The 13,432-nt window shown below is 41.7% G+C and overlaps 1 protein-coding gene across 3 annotated transcripts in view; it reads right to left on the bottom strand.

The window, feature by feature from the left end:
* The window catches only part of gdap2 (ganglioside induced differentiation associated protein 2), a 358,630-nt gene that overhangs the window by 317,454 nt on the left and 27,744 nt on the right, over window positions 1-13,432 (bottom strand). For 2 of the 3 annotated variants that reach the window (XM_072397435.1, XM_072397434.1), the window contains one exon: window positions 9,030-11,107. In XM_072397435.1, coding sequence (XP_072253536.1) covers window positions 11,066-11,107 — 42 coding nt within the window. In that variant the 3' untranslated portion in view covers window positions 9,030-11,065. Of the gene's footprint in view, window positions 1-9,029; window positions 11,108-13,432 lie in introns of those variants that run through there. The other variant, XR_011917975.1, reaches the window with a different exon arrangement.

A 13,432-nucleotide genomic window follows, 5' to 3' on the forward strand; every position in this document is an offset into this window, starting at 1 on the left:
ACAACGAGTTGTCCCCTGAGCCCCGAAAAAACCCTCATTAATTTACATAGTGAAAAAGAAAACTCAAACCGCTGAGAAGGGTTTGCAGCTCAGTTACTTGTAATGGAGACGTGTTCTTATGTAAGAGTTTACATTTTCAACGACACTGAGACAGAAATAGCACCTCTAAATGAAAAGATCTGAACAATACCTGTTTTCCTTTAAACCATTTACCAACGTAGATGACAACATTCGGAAACTTAGATAATGAGTCAGGAAATTAGAAGCTCTCAAACATATTGAGATGATAATGTGTCCATGGCTCAGATCTGTAGGAAACTTTCCTGATTCGCTCACCAGAGAAAACAGGCTCTGGTTCAGGTCAAAGCTCAAGTTGACCCTCTGGGGTGAAGGTAGCAGTGGCGTACACAGAGTTTTTGAAGGAAAGAAAGAAAAGGGCACATATAGCGCCCTTTTTTTTTTGGTTCCCAAGAGGGCACATCAGCACGCATTTTGGCTCCCAAGAAGGCACTTTAGCACATGTTTTGGCTCCCAAGAAGGCCCTTTAGCACATGTTTTGGTTCCCAAGAGGGCACTTTAGCACGCATTTTTGGCTCATGAGAGGGCACTTGAGGGCACATTAGCACGCGTTTTGGTTTGCAAGAGGGCACTTGAGGGCAGTTTAGCAAACGTTTTGGCTCCCAAGGGGGCACTTTGGCACGCATTTTTGGCTCGCAAGAGGGCACTTTAGCACGCGTTTTAGTGCCCAAGAAGGCACTTTAGTACACGTTTTGGCACTCAAGGGAACATTAGCACGTGTTTTAGTTCCCAAGAGGGCACTTTAGCACGTGTTTTTTCAACAATTGGGTCACAAGGGGGGGCAACCTCAGACCACAAAGGATGGGAATATATGAGCATCAGCAGGAGTTAAGCTGGATGCAGACAGGAGAACTCTACAGGGTTCAGAAAGGTAAGCCCAGTGAAAACCAGAGAGAAGCAATGGTGTGATGGTGTGTTGAGCAGGTGCAGGAGGTGTGGAGCGAAATGTTGATCCACTCAGTGGTGTGGAGGGAGAGGTCCTGACTCTAGCTGTTATCTCAGAGGTGCAGGCCTTCAAGTCTCCATGAAACAGCAAGCAGAGTGTCATTTGTTTCTGTATTTTTCATGTAGAAGCACAAGCCTGGGAGGTGGCCCCGCTCCAGAAAAGCTTGGGTTGGTTCTCACTGGCCAATACTTGAAAATACTTTTAACATCGAATTTGATTCCAAAAGTGTTTGATTTCAGATTTCAGGTGACCTCATATAATCAACAGGTAAACGTACATTTTAAGAGTTTTTCCCCGTCTTTGTTGTTGTCTCATTATAGCTATTTTCCCTTCAGTGAAGCTCAAAGACACCAGAGAAAGTTCTCTTTATATTCTGCTGACCAGTGACAAACTGGCGACAGTAACGGTGGCATCAGTGTTGGATTTTGTAGCGGTGACCTCCACAGCGCTGCTGTTCCTCACTATAGTTGTCGTTTATGTGGAAAAGGTAAAAAGTCCTATTGAAAGGGTATTGGTGCTAGCATGCCCTCATCTGCCATTAGCCAAGGAACTAATAGTGCACACCGGAGAATGTTGGGTGTTAAGAAAACCGATCTGTTTCCAGCTGTGGGACCAGCTGTCATCCACCCCTCCTCACTGTACCCACAGTAAACAAAGGCATCATTTTTAAGTTCTAAATATAAATGAAGTGATACATTTCTTAAAAACCAGTGAGCATTACTGGGAATGATGTGTTTACATGCCTCGGTGTCTCAGCTCGTATCAACACACCGCAGATGTTGTCCGGAGTTTCTTATTATCAGTGCAGCAGCTTATCTGCACTGTTGCTACTCTTACTGTATGTGTGCAGCAGTCAGATACAGCATGCCCCCGTATCCTGAGTGAGCGCTTGTTTACACATTCTACATCATATCGCAATTCATCACATAGCACAATAGAAATGTGATGTTGCCTTTTTAAACTAAGCTGTGTAAAACGTGCAGTTCAGAGTCAGTAGAAGTCAGTCCCCCTGGTGGCCACATCCGCTCATTTAGCCCTGACCCCATGCTGCCCCCCCTTCATCAAACAGCCTTCAGCAAAGCAAACCCAGGGCAGATGTACACTTCTCCTAATCAGTCCAGTATATGTTCTGTCTGAAACGCTGCCACATATCTGCTCTGTGATCTAAGACAGATCGGACGCCTCAGTTGACCAAAGCCCCCTCACTCACTGTTTTCTGTGAGATATGTTGCCTCCAGATGCCTCACAACATCAGTTTTTCTTTATTTTTCCATACATAACGCGTGTTTCATGAAGTGGGGGGGTGCAAGGGTTGTGTACGTTGATATACTGTCAACAGTTTGCTGATGGATCACCATAAAGGCTTTCCAGAATGCCTTTGGTGACCTCTTTTTAATCTACAGCTATCACAAGGTTAACATGTGGGCTCAGAATGAAATGTCTTGATAATAATTGGATAAATTGGGATAACTATTAAGATAAATATTCCAGGTCTCTAATAGGGATAATACTCAATGACTATGGCAAGCCAAGGCTGTTTGAATCAACATCAAAAGGCCTGAATTTTTACATATTTCGATTATTATCTCAGGATTTATGACATGTATTAGCTTAAAGACCCAGATGTTTGAACATCTGTCTTACTACCATCGCAATGACAACTACTGAATCAAATTAGTCACGAGTTTCATCCAGTCATCCATAAAAATGGACATCACTTTGCTCCTGTTGATGGACACAAACTGCGCTCTCTTTTCCCGTGACACCCTGCAGTTCATGTGATTTGAAGGTTTCTCTTGTAGCGTCATCATGTTTGTGTTTTTTTGGGTCTATCCTAAGGCCAGTCTTAAGGTTTTTCCACCAAAAGAGTAGAAAAATAGGGTTGAACTTGTCCGGAGAGGAGAGGGAACGACAGCTGTAACTTAACCACGAGGAAATGTCTCATCAAAGGATTTACCTGTTTGGGATACATCCATGTTTCTCTAAATTATAGAGTTTAAGCCACTATGTTTGCTGTGAACCTGCAGACATTTACCTGTAAGCCTGCCTCATAGTTTAAAGGATATTTTGATATTTATTTTGTTCTCTAAATGCTCCTGTGTCAGAGGGTTGTGTGACAGCTCAGGGTTAATGTACACTGCCTGGCCTAAAGAAAGAAAGTGTCGCTCACATCTTATCGGAGGAATTATAGCTTTGTTTGCAGCACACATTCACTGTGTCGGCTTTACAATAAGCTCGTGCACTTCCATCCAGTGAGGTTCAGTTCTGTGCTCATCTTGAACTATGGTCGTGTTTGCATCTAATGATGGAAAACTTGGGTCATTGGGTATATCCAGTCAGTCAGTTGATTGATCAGTCACCACAGGATGTTAACTACACCCGACAGACTGAAGCAACCTCAGATCATGGCGCTGCCTCCACAGCCTTACAGAGGAGGCACAATAGGTGCCTCCCTCCCCCCTTAACCAGCGTAAATCTGGACTCCTCGACCACATGACAGTCTTCCATTGATCCACAGCCCAATCTTTTCTGCTTGCTCCACTGATGAGAGATTGCTTCGTCCCACTGCTTTGACATTACAAGTCCTAAACAGATTTGATTTCAAACGTTTCGCATCTTGGACACTGGAGTTGGACGTTGGAGTGGAATGGAAATAATAAAACTCTCACATGCTTTTCGAGCACACCTGCGATACATCAGTGTTATCATCATGATACATGTTATGAAACCCAATCATAATTACAGATCTACTCCTGTTGTAATGACGTGGCTGTGTTATTGATGGCATTATTTCACATTTGTTCCAGTAAATGTTTGCCTTTGGCCTCGATTTATACTTTTATTTTCCTCACATTTTCGTGCTGTAGTGAGTTGTTCTCCGGGGGAGAAAAAACTGTTTTTGTCTGTTTTAGGGAGTCATTTCGTACGTCTGCATCAGTGTGCCGATCCTGTTTTAAAGCAGCGGGACCTATCTGCGGTAGAGACGTTGGATACCACTCTGCATTCCCTACGAGGCCTCATTCATGCACCCTCACGCTTTTTATGAGTTTGACCGAACACACGCTCCACATAAAGGTCACGTCGTCACACAGCTTCCACGTGTACTCCAAACAATCCTCTTTTACTCTGTGTGCTGCAACTAATTACTAATAAGGACAGTTTTTAATTATTTTGTATCATCTGGAGATCAGACCTGCTTTGATTGATCAAGGCCTTAATACAGACGAGCATCTACAGGTCATGTAAAGTCTAAAGTCTCTGCAGCAACACGTGGAAGCTGAATGTGGAGCTAAAGTTTGTTTTTTTTCACCTCAGCGAATGATGAAGGCTGTGTTTGGTTTGGTGTTGCTGTCGGGCTGATCTGTCAGCAGTTTTTCAGTCTATTTCCTGGACGTGTGAGGCTAAAGATGAGACTTTCTGACAGGCAGCTTTTCCCTTTTCTTCTCATCATCTTTTGAGGAGCCTACAGGTGTGAGAAGTCACAGGAAGTTCTAATAAAGCAGCTGCTCACCTGCAAGACACTGGGTTTTTGTGAACATCAAGCATGCTTGGAGGGGTTCATCTTGACTGGGTAAGAGCTAATAATGTCTTCTGAATTCAAGTCAGGCTTCTTAAATATGGAAATTATGCTTGGAGCTGAATGAAAAGAGCAATAAAACTCTAAATATGAAGCTGCGGCTGCTTAGTTTGACATAAAAACAAATATGGAGGTAAATATGGAAATATAGGTAACAAAATCCAGTCAGCAGGTTAAATGTTTCAATCTTTGTGGTAGCGGATGATAGGGCCGGGCTATCTTTTTTGGGCAGGAGCAATGACTTCCTGGAGTCTTTTCATGGTTTCGGGGTGGATGAGCATTGGGAGGAACTGAAGCCACTATGAGTCCAACATAATGCAGGAAAATGATGCATTTCTCAACCAGCAGACTAACTGGATAAACTCTTTTTGTTTGCAAGTTTGGAGGTCAAATCAAACTCCATTTATTGAGTAAAGAGATTATATTATGCTCCTTTTGCAGGCTCGTTATTTAACCGAGGGATTCTACTGAAATATGAGTAACAGATGAAAATAGGAGGAACATCGGGCAGGTCAGGATCGTCGTCTTCTTTGTAGATGAAGATATTTTACAAAACAAAACGCTCTTTTCGACCTTAGGAAAGGAGCACCCACACACAGAAAAGGTTAAAAACACACATTTATGTCCCAGTTTCATGATAAAATGTGAAAAAGAAATCATTATAATCATGCTGATGGACACATTTAAAACAGAGAAGTGTGTTTGTCCACATGTTCACAACACAGTGGCGTCACAATGAAGACAGATTATTAGATGCTAATAGTTTTCACTGCTGGTTGTCTGTAACCGTGGATTTATTCACATTTAAGACAAACCCTGTTGTTTTTCAGCCCTAACTCTCTGTTTTTTATTCAATTGTTCTGTGGAATCACTTCTGAAAGTATGTTAACTCTACTAAAACTGCTTATTTTGTGTAGCTCGTACACATCTGATGGAGGACTGAAGCGGGTGATTCAGGCGTCCTGGGAACATAAGCCACTTTATCATGAATCCCACAGACACTTTAGGCTGTTCTGTGGCTGTGGAAATTAGAACCAGTTATCTAATAATTATGGTTTCAATGGACTAAATGATCGAAGGAGTTGGTCTTATGGCACAACTTTCCCCAACATAGAGGTAAAAATGAGCACTGGAGCTGGTTAAACTGTGTATTTATTTTAATTTAAGCTAAATATTTCAATCAAATCAGTGTTTTCTGGTCCTTTTGGAACACTTTATCACACACTGAAAGTTACCAACATTAACAAGCCAATCTGTAGCTTTAGCACCCCCCCCCCTCCCTTTCAGCAGACCAGTGGCAACCTACATGTTTTATCCTGTTTCCAGCCTTCATGCTGAGCTACCTTTCATTTACTTTTCTGACACGAATGCTTTCACTTGTCTCATCCTGTTACCTAAACTACAACTATTCTTTTCACAAAATGTCAAATTCATACAATAAAGATAACTCCAAGTCATGTTTTACACACATTAGACTGAATTTATAGTTTAGAAGGATGTGATCACAGAACAGAGACGTGAACCAGCCGCTGACATCTGATGCTCTTCGTCTTCATGTCTCAGGTCTGGTTGTTTTGTGCTTTAATGGACTTCTTGAGCACATCTGCTACAATTTCTTTCACCGTGTTATTAAATGGTGAGCTGTGTTGTCACGTTTCTGTGTGGTCATAAATAGCACTTTTCCCTCCTCGGTGTAATTCGCCCAAAGGCAGCTGTTGACTTCCTGTCCTTCTGCTCTGTTTGTTTGAACCAGCTAATCTCTGCCTGTAATGGAGGGAGGTCCATAAAAGATGGATTTGTTCCTCCGCTCTTCACATCTCTCCATTAACAGCAGCATCCTTCCAGCCTCATCAGCACCGTAATCCAACCACACCGAATAGAGATGAAAACGACTGAAGGTGGAGGGTCACAGAGGTCAGCAGGATGAGGCGAGGACTGACGAGCAGGTCGGAGGTTTTTAATCAGCACAATTCCACTTCTGCACTTTCTGCAAAGGGAAGGTTAGACCTGCCTCATTCGGCCACTTACATGTCTCCATCTCTCCCGTGTTCTTAAAGGAAAGCACATCTGAGAGCTCTGGATTCATTCAGCTTTGCATGAAATGAACCAGATTTATAGATCCAATTATTGGCACCATTTATTAATACATTTTGGAACACTTTTAAATATAATATAGAAACTTTTTGCACCTTTCTTTGCATTTTGACTAAAGGTTGTGTTCCTCAGTGTCCAGAGACATGAATGTACGAGGACACATCATCCGATAAAGAAGTGTGTTGCAACAGTTTCACAGACTTCTGTGAGACTGTTGATACATCATTGTCCCGCTGAAAGACAGAAGACCTTCACCTCAATCCTGATTCATTTCTTTCTAACATTGTGTAGCACATTTTGCTCGAAATTACCAAAGTACCAACATGTTTTCTTAAACTATTTTCCTTATGGGCTTGATTTCATTGCCTACAGCCCATCTGTTGTTACCTCTGTCCATTAGAACACTGAGAACCACCGTCACTTATCTGAGAAATGAGTCTTGGCTTTTTGTGCCTTTCTTTAATTCACGGCACCCTCACCTATGGTTCAGTGTGAGCTGAAACTTCGACTCCCAGTCAGTCAGAAGCTCTTTAAAGTTTTGATGTTTTCCAGAACCCACACAAGCCTTCGCTGACTTCTTTCATTCATGTGCTTGGTACAATGTCCTGGAAGCGTCTTACATATAAAACCCCTGAAAACAAGGGTTTCAACATCTTCAATGGTGGCATTTGATTTCGATGAAAGCGTTTCTGATTCTCTGACAGCTCATTTGTCTTCGCCAAAGCGACAACCAAACTCAACTGGAAACAATCAGCCCAGTTTTTATACAGTAATAACTGAAAACTATGCCCCCCTCCCCTCTTTTTTTAGTCATCTATCATTCATCTGTTCATTCATTCATTGTGTCAGCTTAAGCAAACAGGACACGACGCCTCTTTTTTAAGTAAAACTACTGCAGAACACTGCTCCTCGCGTAGCTTTCACACCCAACATTTCAGTCCCACAATAAACTGACATGTACACCTCTGCTGTATGAATACGATGAAGTATTGAAAATAAATACAGCTCAAAACTACTTTAAATGTAGGTTAAGTGAAAGAAAAAAATCACAACAGGAAACAAGAGTGAAAAATGAAAACTTATAGGTATTGTACTTGGAAACAAACTGGCACTAATTATAATTATTATTATTAATGAGTACACATGAGTTCTTACTTTGTAATTAAGACGTAATAAACATTCAAGATAAGTGTGCATTCAAATTTCAGCTTGTAGTATTTAAAGTTTTCTGCTGAGTGGACAATAGAAACCTTTCATTGGAGAAGCTGCAGCAGTGCTAAAGCATCAGTATCCCACCTGGTCCTCATTTCCAATTACAAAGAAGGAAACAAACCCAAATGTTCTGTAAGCTGCAGAATTAGCTCCAACTCATAAGTAGTGATAATCCTGATTAAATGTCCGTGACATGCTTTGTTTAACACGCCACAGACAGACTGTGCAACTGGTTTTAGAAGGTGGATGGAGCCACTTAACTCCACCCCTCTCCTCTGTGGGCTGTGCCTCCATTGAGATCAGTTATAAAGCCTTTTGATACCAAGCAAATGTCAATTTTGACTCCACTTACCTTCAACACCTAGTGTTCCAACACGCGTTTAGGAGAAGAGAAAATATTTGACCGGCAGTATTATTTTCAAGTATTTTTAGTCACGTGATGAACTGGCATTACAACAAAGCTCTGAAAACAGCCAACCAGCCGTTAACAGAAGAGTCAGAATTCCTCCTTTAGATGCTGCACGTGTTTGGTAAACCCTTCAATGTCGGTCCATTCTTCTGTGTTGCAACTTCTCATATTTACAGATTTTGTTTCTGGAAATGTTGGTTACCGATAAACAGGAACTTCAGAAATTTCAGTAAACTCAAACTTATAAACTTTAATTTATACAAAGTACCAATAGAGCGTTTTCCCTAAGTTAAGTTAAGTATAAACCTGCAATTAAATCAACCCCCGCTGCACGGGGAGCTGAGAGAAACAAAAGTTGAATAACTTTGCTGTTTTATAGCGAAAGGAAGCGTTACGACTTCCCACTTCTGAGGTACAATGAATGCGATGCGATACATACAGAGGAAGCTGGATCATGCTGCTCTGACCTCCAGCTGTGACATCACATTAGGCTGCAGAGCTGAACGACTCACTAAAGACGGTATGTATCAGATTAGATGTTCACTTTCCAGAGTGGAGGTAAATATGAGTTGTGCATTATGGAGAAATAAGAGTCCAGCTTTCCTTGAAGACAAGGATATAAAAACAGATCAGTTCCTTACAGCATAAAGACTGAACTGTGCACAGTTTTAGTGTTCAGCAGTTCAGAGAGAAAACAAACTCATTTACAGAGGAGAGCATTTTAATCAGTGTAAAAAAAAAAAGAAGAAGAAATTAAGTCACTTCTTTTGAGTCTCAAAAGTCATGGACAACCAACCTGCATTCATAGCTTTGAATTTATACAAAAGGAAACAAAAAAAAGATTATATACATTTCCGCTAAGTCAAAATTTGGCTCATTTCTGAACATTACAGTTCTAACAGAGTTCAGTTCAGGCTTTAATCTTTATATAAAAAAAAGCTCTTTTTACAGAAACTGTACCAGTTTTACCAATAATTTCAGCCTTACTGGAAACTTAAATGATCATTAACTTCAACTTGATTGTTACTTTTTTCCCACGATGATTGTGGTGCTTCATTTTCAGCTGATAAACAATCAAGGATATTCTTGAACAAATGACGCGGCACCTCTTAAACGGACCCACGACATCCAGCATCACATCCCTTAGTTAACAAAGCCTCACAGTTTCTGCGTGATAGTGTGAAATGGCCCGTCGGCCCGTTTCAGGACAGAAGATTCACCCTGAAAGACTCCGAGAGCTGAAATGAAAACACGGAGATTCCTTTGGTTGGACGTGACGGAGCGAAGACCTGCAGGTGTTAGTCAAACAGACGCTACGCTTATTGTGATAGTGTTGAAGGTTCAGACAATCAGAGGAAGGCTGATATTTGTTGAGATGCCCTGGAAGTCCGGGTTGAATCCAAGTTCTAAGAGCAACACAAGCTGCATCAGTGATTGAGACACAAATGGTCGTTTTATGGCATGTTCCACTGGGAGGAGGAAGAGAAATCAGGGAAATGTACAACTGTGAGACCACATCTGGATTTAACTAAATGAGGCGATGTTGACACAGAAGGAGAATGCTGTTTGATACCAAGAATTCTGTAAGAGCAAATGTGTGTTAAAGGTAAAATAACCACAACCCACCTCCTCTGTGGTTATTTTTCATTATTTCAGCCATTATTTTCATGCAGTGGCTCTAATACACCGTTATAATCTTCTGAGGGATATAAAGCTTCAAGAAATGTTGAAAAATGCTCCTTAACAGCCTCCGAATTTGAGAAATGGAACGACTTTTGTTCATCGGTGCATTACTGAAACAATAAGCTGGATGCTACTGACTGACTTATCACGTTCAAAAAGCCAGTGGAGGCATTAACTCTGGAGATCTTTTAAAACACCGTCAGTACGTCGACAGTTTAAAGCCAACAAGAAATGGCTCAAAATGGGTGAAAGATCGCAGGAGGAAAAAGAAGCGCATGAGAAGGAGATGAAGCTACGGTATCTGGGTTCAGCCCACCTACAACACGTTTAAACCTCATAAACGATAACGTGTGTCAGCACCTGTGTCTGTGGAAAAGTGAAACCGCCGCAGCTTTATGTTCGTGCTAAACTGAGAAAGTTGAGTTGTGCGAAGCACTCGTGAGCAAGCGGCGTCTTAGACTGAAAAATAGGTACATTTCCTGAAGGGTGAGCTCGATAAGTGAAATACTTGCCACCTAAAACGAATATCCCTTTAACCATCTCCTGACTGTAGCTTTGCATTTACATGCAAATACGTGAGTGATGATATGGATGTAGATAAGTTAATGTTAGTGTGCAACAAAAACAACATTGGGTAAGAAGTTGTCGCTCTTTTTATCTTCATATCTCCCAGAAATGAATGTCCGGCCTGGAAGTTCAGACTTCTGGCTGAGGTGAAGCGCCTCCGGTCATTCACAGGGTGAGGATGTGTGACAGAGCCACAAAAGAACAAGGCTCCTTCATTACGGAGGAATCTTTAAAGAAAATGCTGAAAAAGAACCTCTTTGTGTAAGGCACAGATAGTTGTTATTATCCAGAAACTATACCAGACCCACAAACTGATGACGAGCCATGCTAACCGCGTGCCGCGACTCTTCATTGTGTCTGTTTTGATGAAGGTTCAGAGCCTCAAAGAGGTTCAGTGTGCGGGCCACACGGGCAACACAATGTCCAATAATGGCTTCCAACGGTTTGACGGGCTGCCTTCACTCCATCAGCCCGGCAGAGAGGTCCAACTGGTTTCCTGTCACAGACTGGAGGCCTCCGAGGGATGGTACGGTCCATTCACCTGCGATGGAGGAAAAAAAGAAGCCATCAGAGTTACTGCTGGTCCACCTTTATCCAGGTTACATCAACTAAATGTCCGATTAGAGAAGCTAATCGATTTCTCAAAGGTTACAGAGCGTGTTGCGCTAGCAGAGGAAATAAAACCCATTTAGGTTCTACAACACACAGCCATAACTTAATATTTGTCTTTTTAAACACAAATACTCGTTATTTACTGATCTTTCCTGCACTGCTGTTTGCAGATGTTTGCAATAATATTTATTTAATACAATGTTGAAGATGAGGGGAACGGACACGACTTTTCAATTTCATGTTAATCTGTGTTAAAAGCTGGGGAATAAAAGTTGAAGGTTTTAGAATGCTTTTCTTAAAAGGTTTCAACTGGTGAAATTGAGGCCATTATTTCAGAATATACAGGAACTACAAATTGACAACAGCATTACCTCAGGAAGAAATCCACCTCCTTTTCTAAGAGGAGGCAATAACTCATTGTTACCCACCTAAATTCCTATGAAACAGCTCACTGAGCGCCACTGGCTTCTGAATAATTACAGATTTTCTATGAAACAAAAGCTCGGGAAATTTATCCAACTATTTCAAAAGGTCGACAAATAAATGCTGCCAAAAACATCTGCTTTATATCAACCTTTTACATGCTCGCTTCTCCCCTCACTCCCTGAGCTCACACATACTGTATCCTAACATAACCGAATAAAACTCCTCTCATTTATGCACGTTTTCTGTTGTGAGACAGCAAAAACTCCTGGAAGTGATACGAAGTCACGGTTCATTTAAAAGCGTTTTACTGCGGTCACTATCAGTTTGCTGTGAACGTCTGCTGTGATTTCAGTCACATTCACATGTTTGATGATTACTCGGGTTCTAAAAATACCAGAATTTAGGGACGAACTTGCAGGAACCACTGAGCTGGGGGTGGGGTCCAAGAAAAGCCTGGGGTGCTGTAACTGTTCTGTGGGAACAAAGTTAGATCCACCAACGAGTGCAGGACGAGCCACCGACATTCAGAAGCATTTTCCATGACAAAAACTCAAAAATACCACGAAGAACGCACACAATCAAAGACAAGAAGTCTTGGATTATCAAATTGGGTGGGCCGTGTCATTCAGGCTCTCTGCGGGTTGCTCTGAGATGATAACTGAGACCCAAGTGTGACTCAACCCTGACAAATAGTTCTGACCAACTCCAGCGAAAGAAACCTGCGATACAGCTGATACGAATAAAAAATATTGTTCCACCCACTTTATTTGAACTGGAAACACTGAAGCAAACAGGTGAGGTGGGCTTGGTTTCACTATTATCTCAGAACGTAACAGTATCTCGGGCATTGAACAGGAGGGTGTAGCTGATGAGTGGTTTTATGTTTTCAATTCACTTGATTCTCTAGAAAAGCTACAATTACCTGAGATCACAGGTAACTCAAGCTCACATTTAACTGGTGGAACTGGTTATCCTGTTGAGCTCTGCAGGTTAGCCTCTCCTCCCCTTGAAGACTGACATGGCATAATGGCCTTGAGGACATGCATGTAACACTGTTCCGGGAGATTCAATAATCAGAAGATTAACTGGTGACAGGTGAGGGTGTCTTTCCAATCAAGAATGGGTTGGAGCTCAACACTGAATCAGAATCAGTGATCGGTACATTAAATCAGCCGAATTCCCCGTAAAGCTGCTCTCATTCACAGATTTTTCCTCTTTCTCCTGTCAGACGTCTTACAGATGTAAGACATTGTCATTGAAAATCAGCCCGTTTAGACTACGCGTCAGCTCATGGTTACTTAAAGCGTTTTCAGACTGTCGCTCTGCTGTAATAAAATATAGATTCTTATAACCGCAGAATATCTGGGAACGTTTTCTCACACAGCATCATGGCAGCTGACATACTTCAGTCAATAACTTTAGAGTGTAAAAGTCCACGTCATCATGGTCAGTACAGCCGCATGGACCCAGGAATACGTAACACAGTCAACAGCTGTATCCAGAAATGTATCCTGAAAACGTTTTACACAAGCAGGAAGTCATATTTGAACTAGTTCTGTGGACACAAGCTCATCTCGGATGGACAGAAAGACAGTGGACACGTCTTCTGTGGTCAGATGAGTCAACATTTCAGTTGCTTTTGGGGAAAAACTGACATTGAACTATAAAAATAGCTGTTCCTGCAAAACAGCAGTGAGAATGCTGATGAGCTGCTAAAAAAGCGGAAAAACTTTCAATTGCTGAAAGGCCAGTTGTTGAAGTCTTGGTTGAAGGAATTTACAGTTGAAATAACAATAGTGGAATGATGTGAACCCATTGGAAAAACGAA

This window comes from Leuresthes tenuis, unplaced genomic scaffold (genome assembly GCF_036924035.1).
Source record: "Leuresthes tenuis unplaced genomic scaffold, fLeuTen1.0.hap1 SCAF_12, whole genome shotgun sequence".
NCBI classification, from domain to species: Eukaryota; Metazoa; Chordata; class Actinopteri; order Atheriniformes; family Atherinopsidae; genus Leuresthes; species Leuresthes tenuis.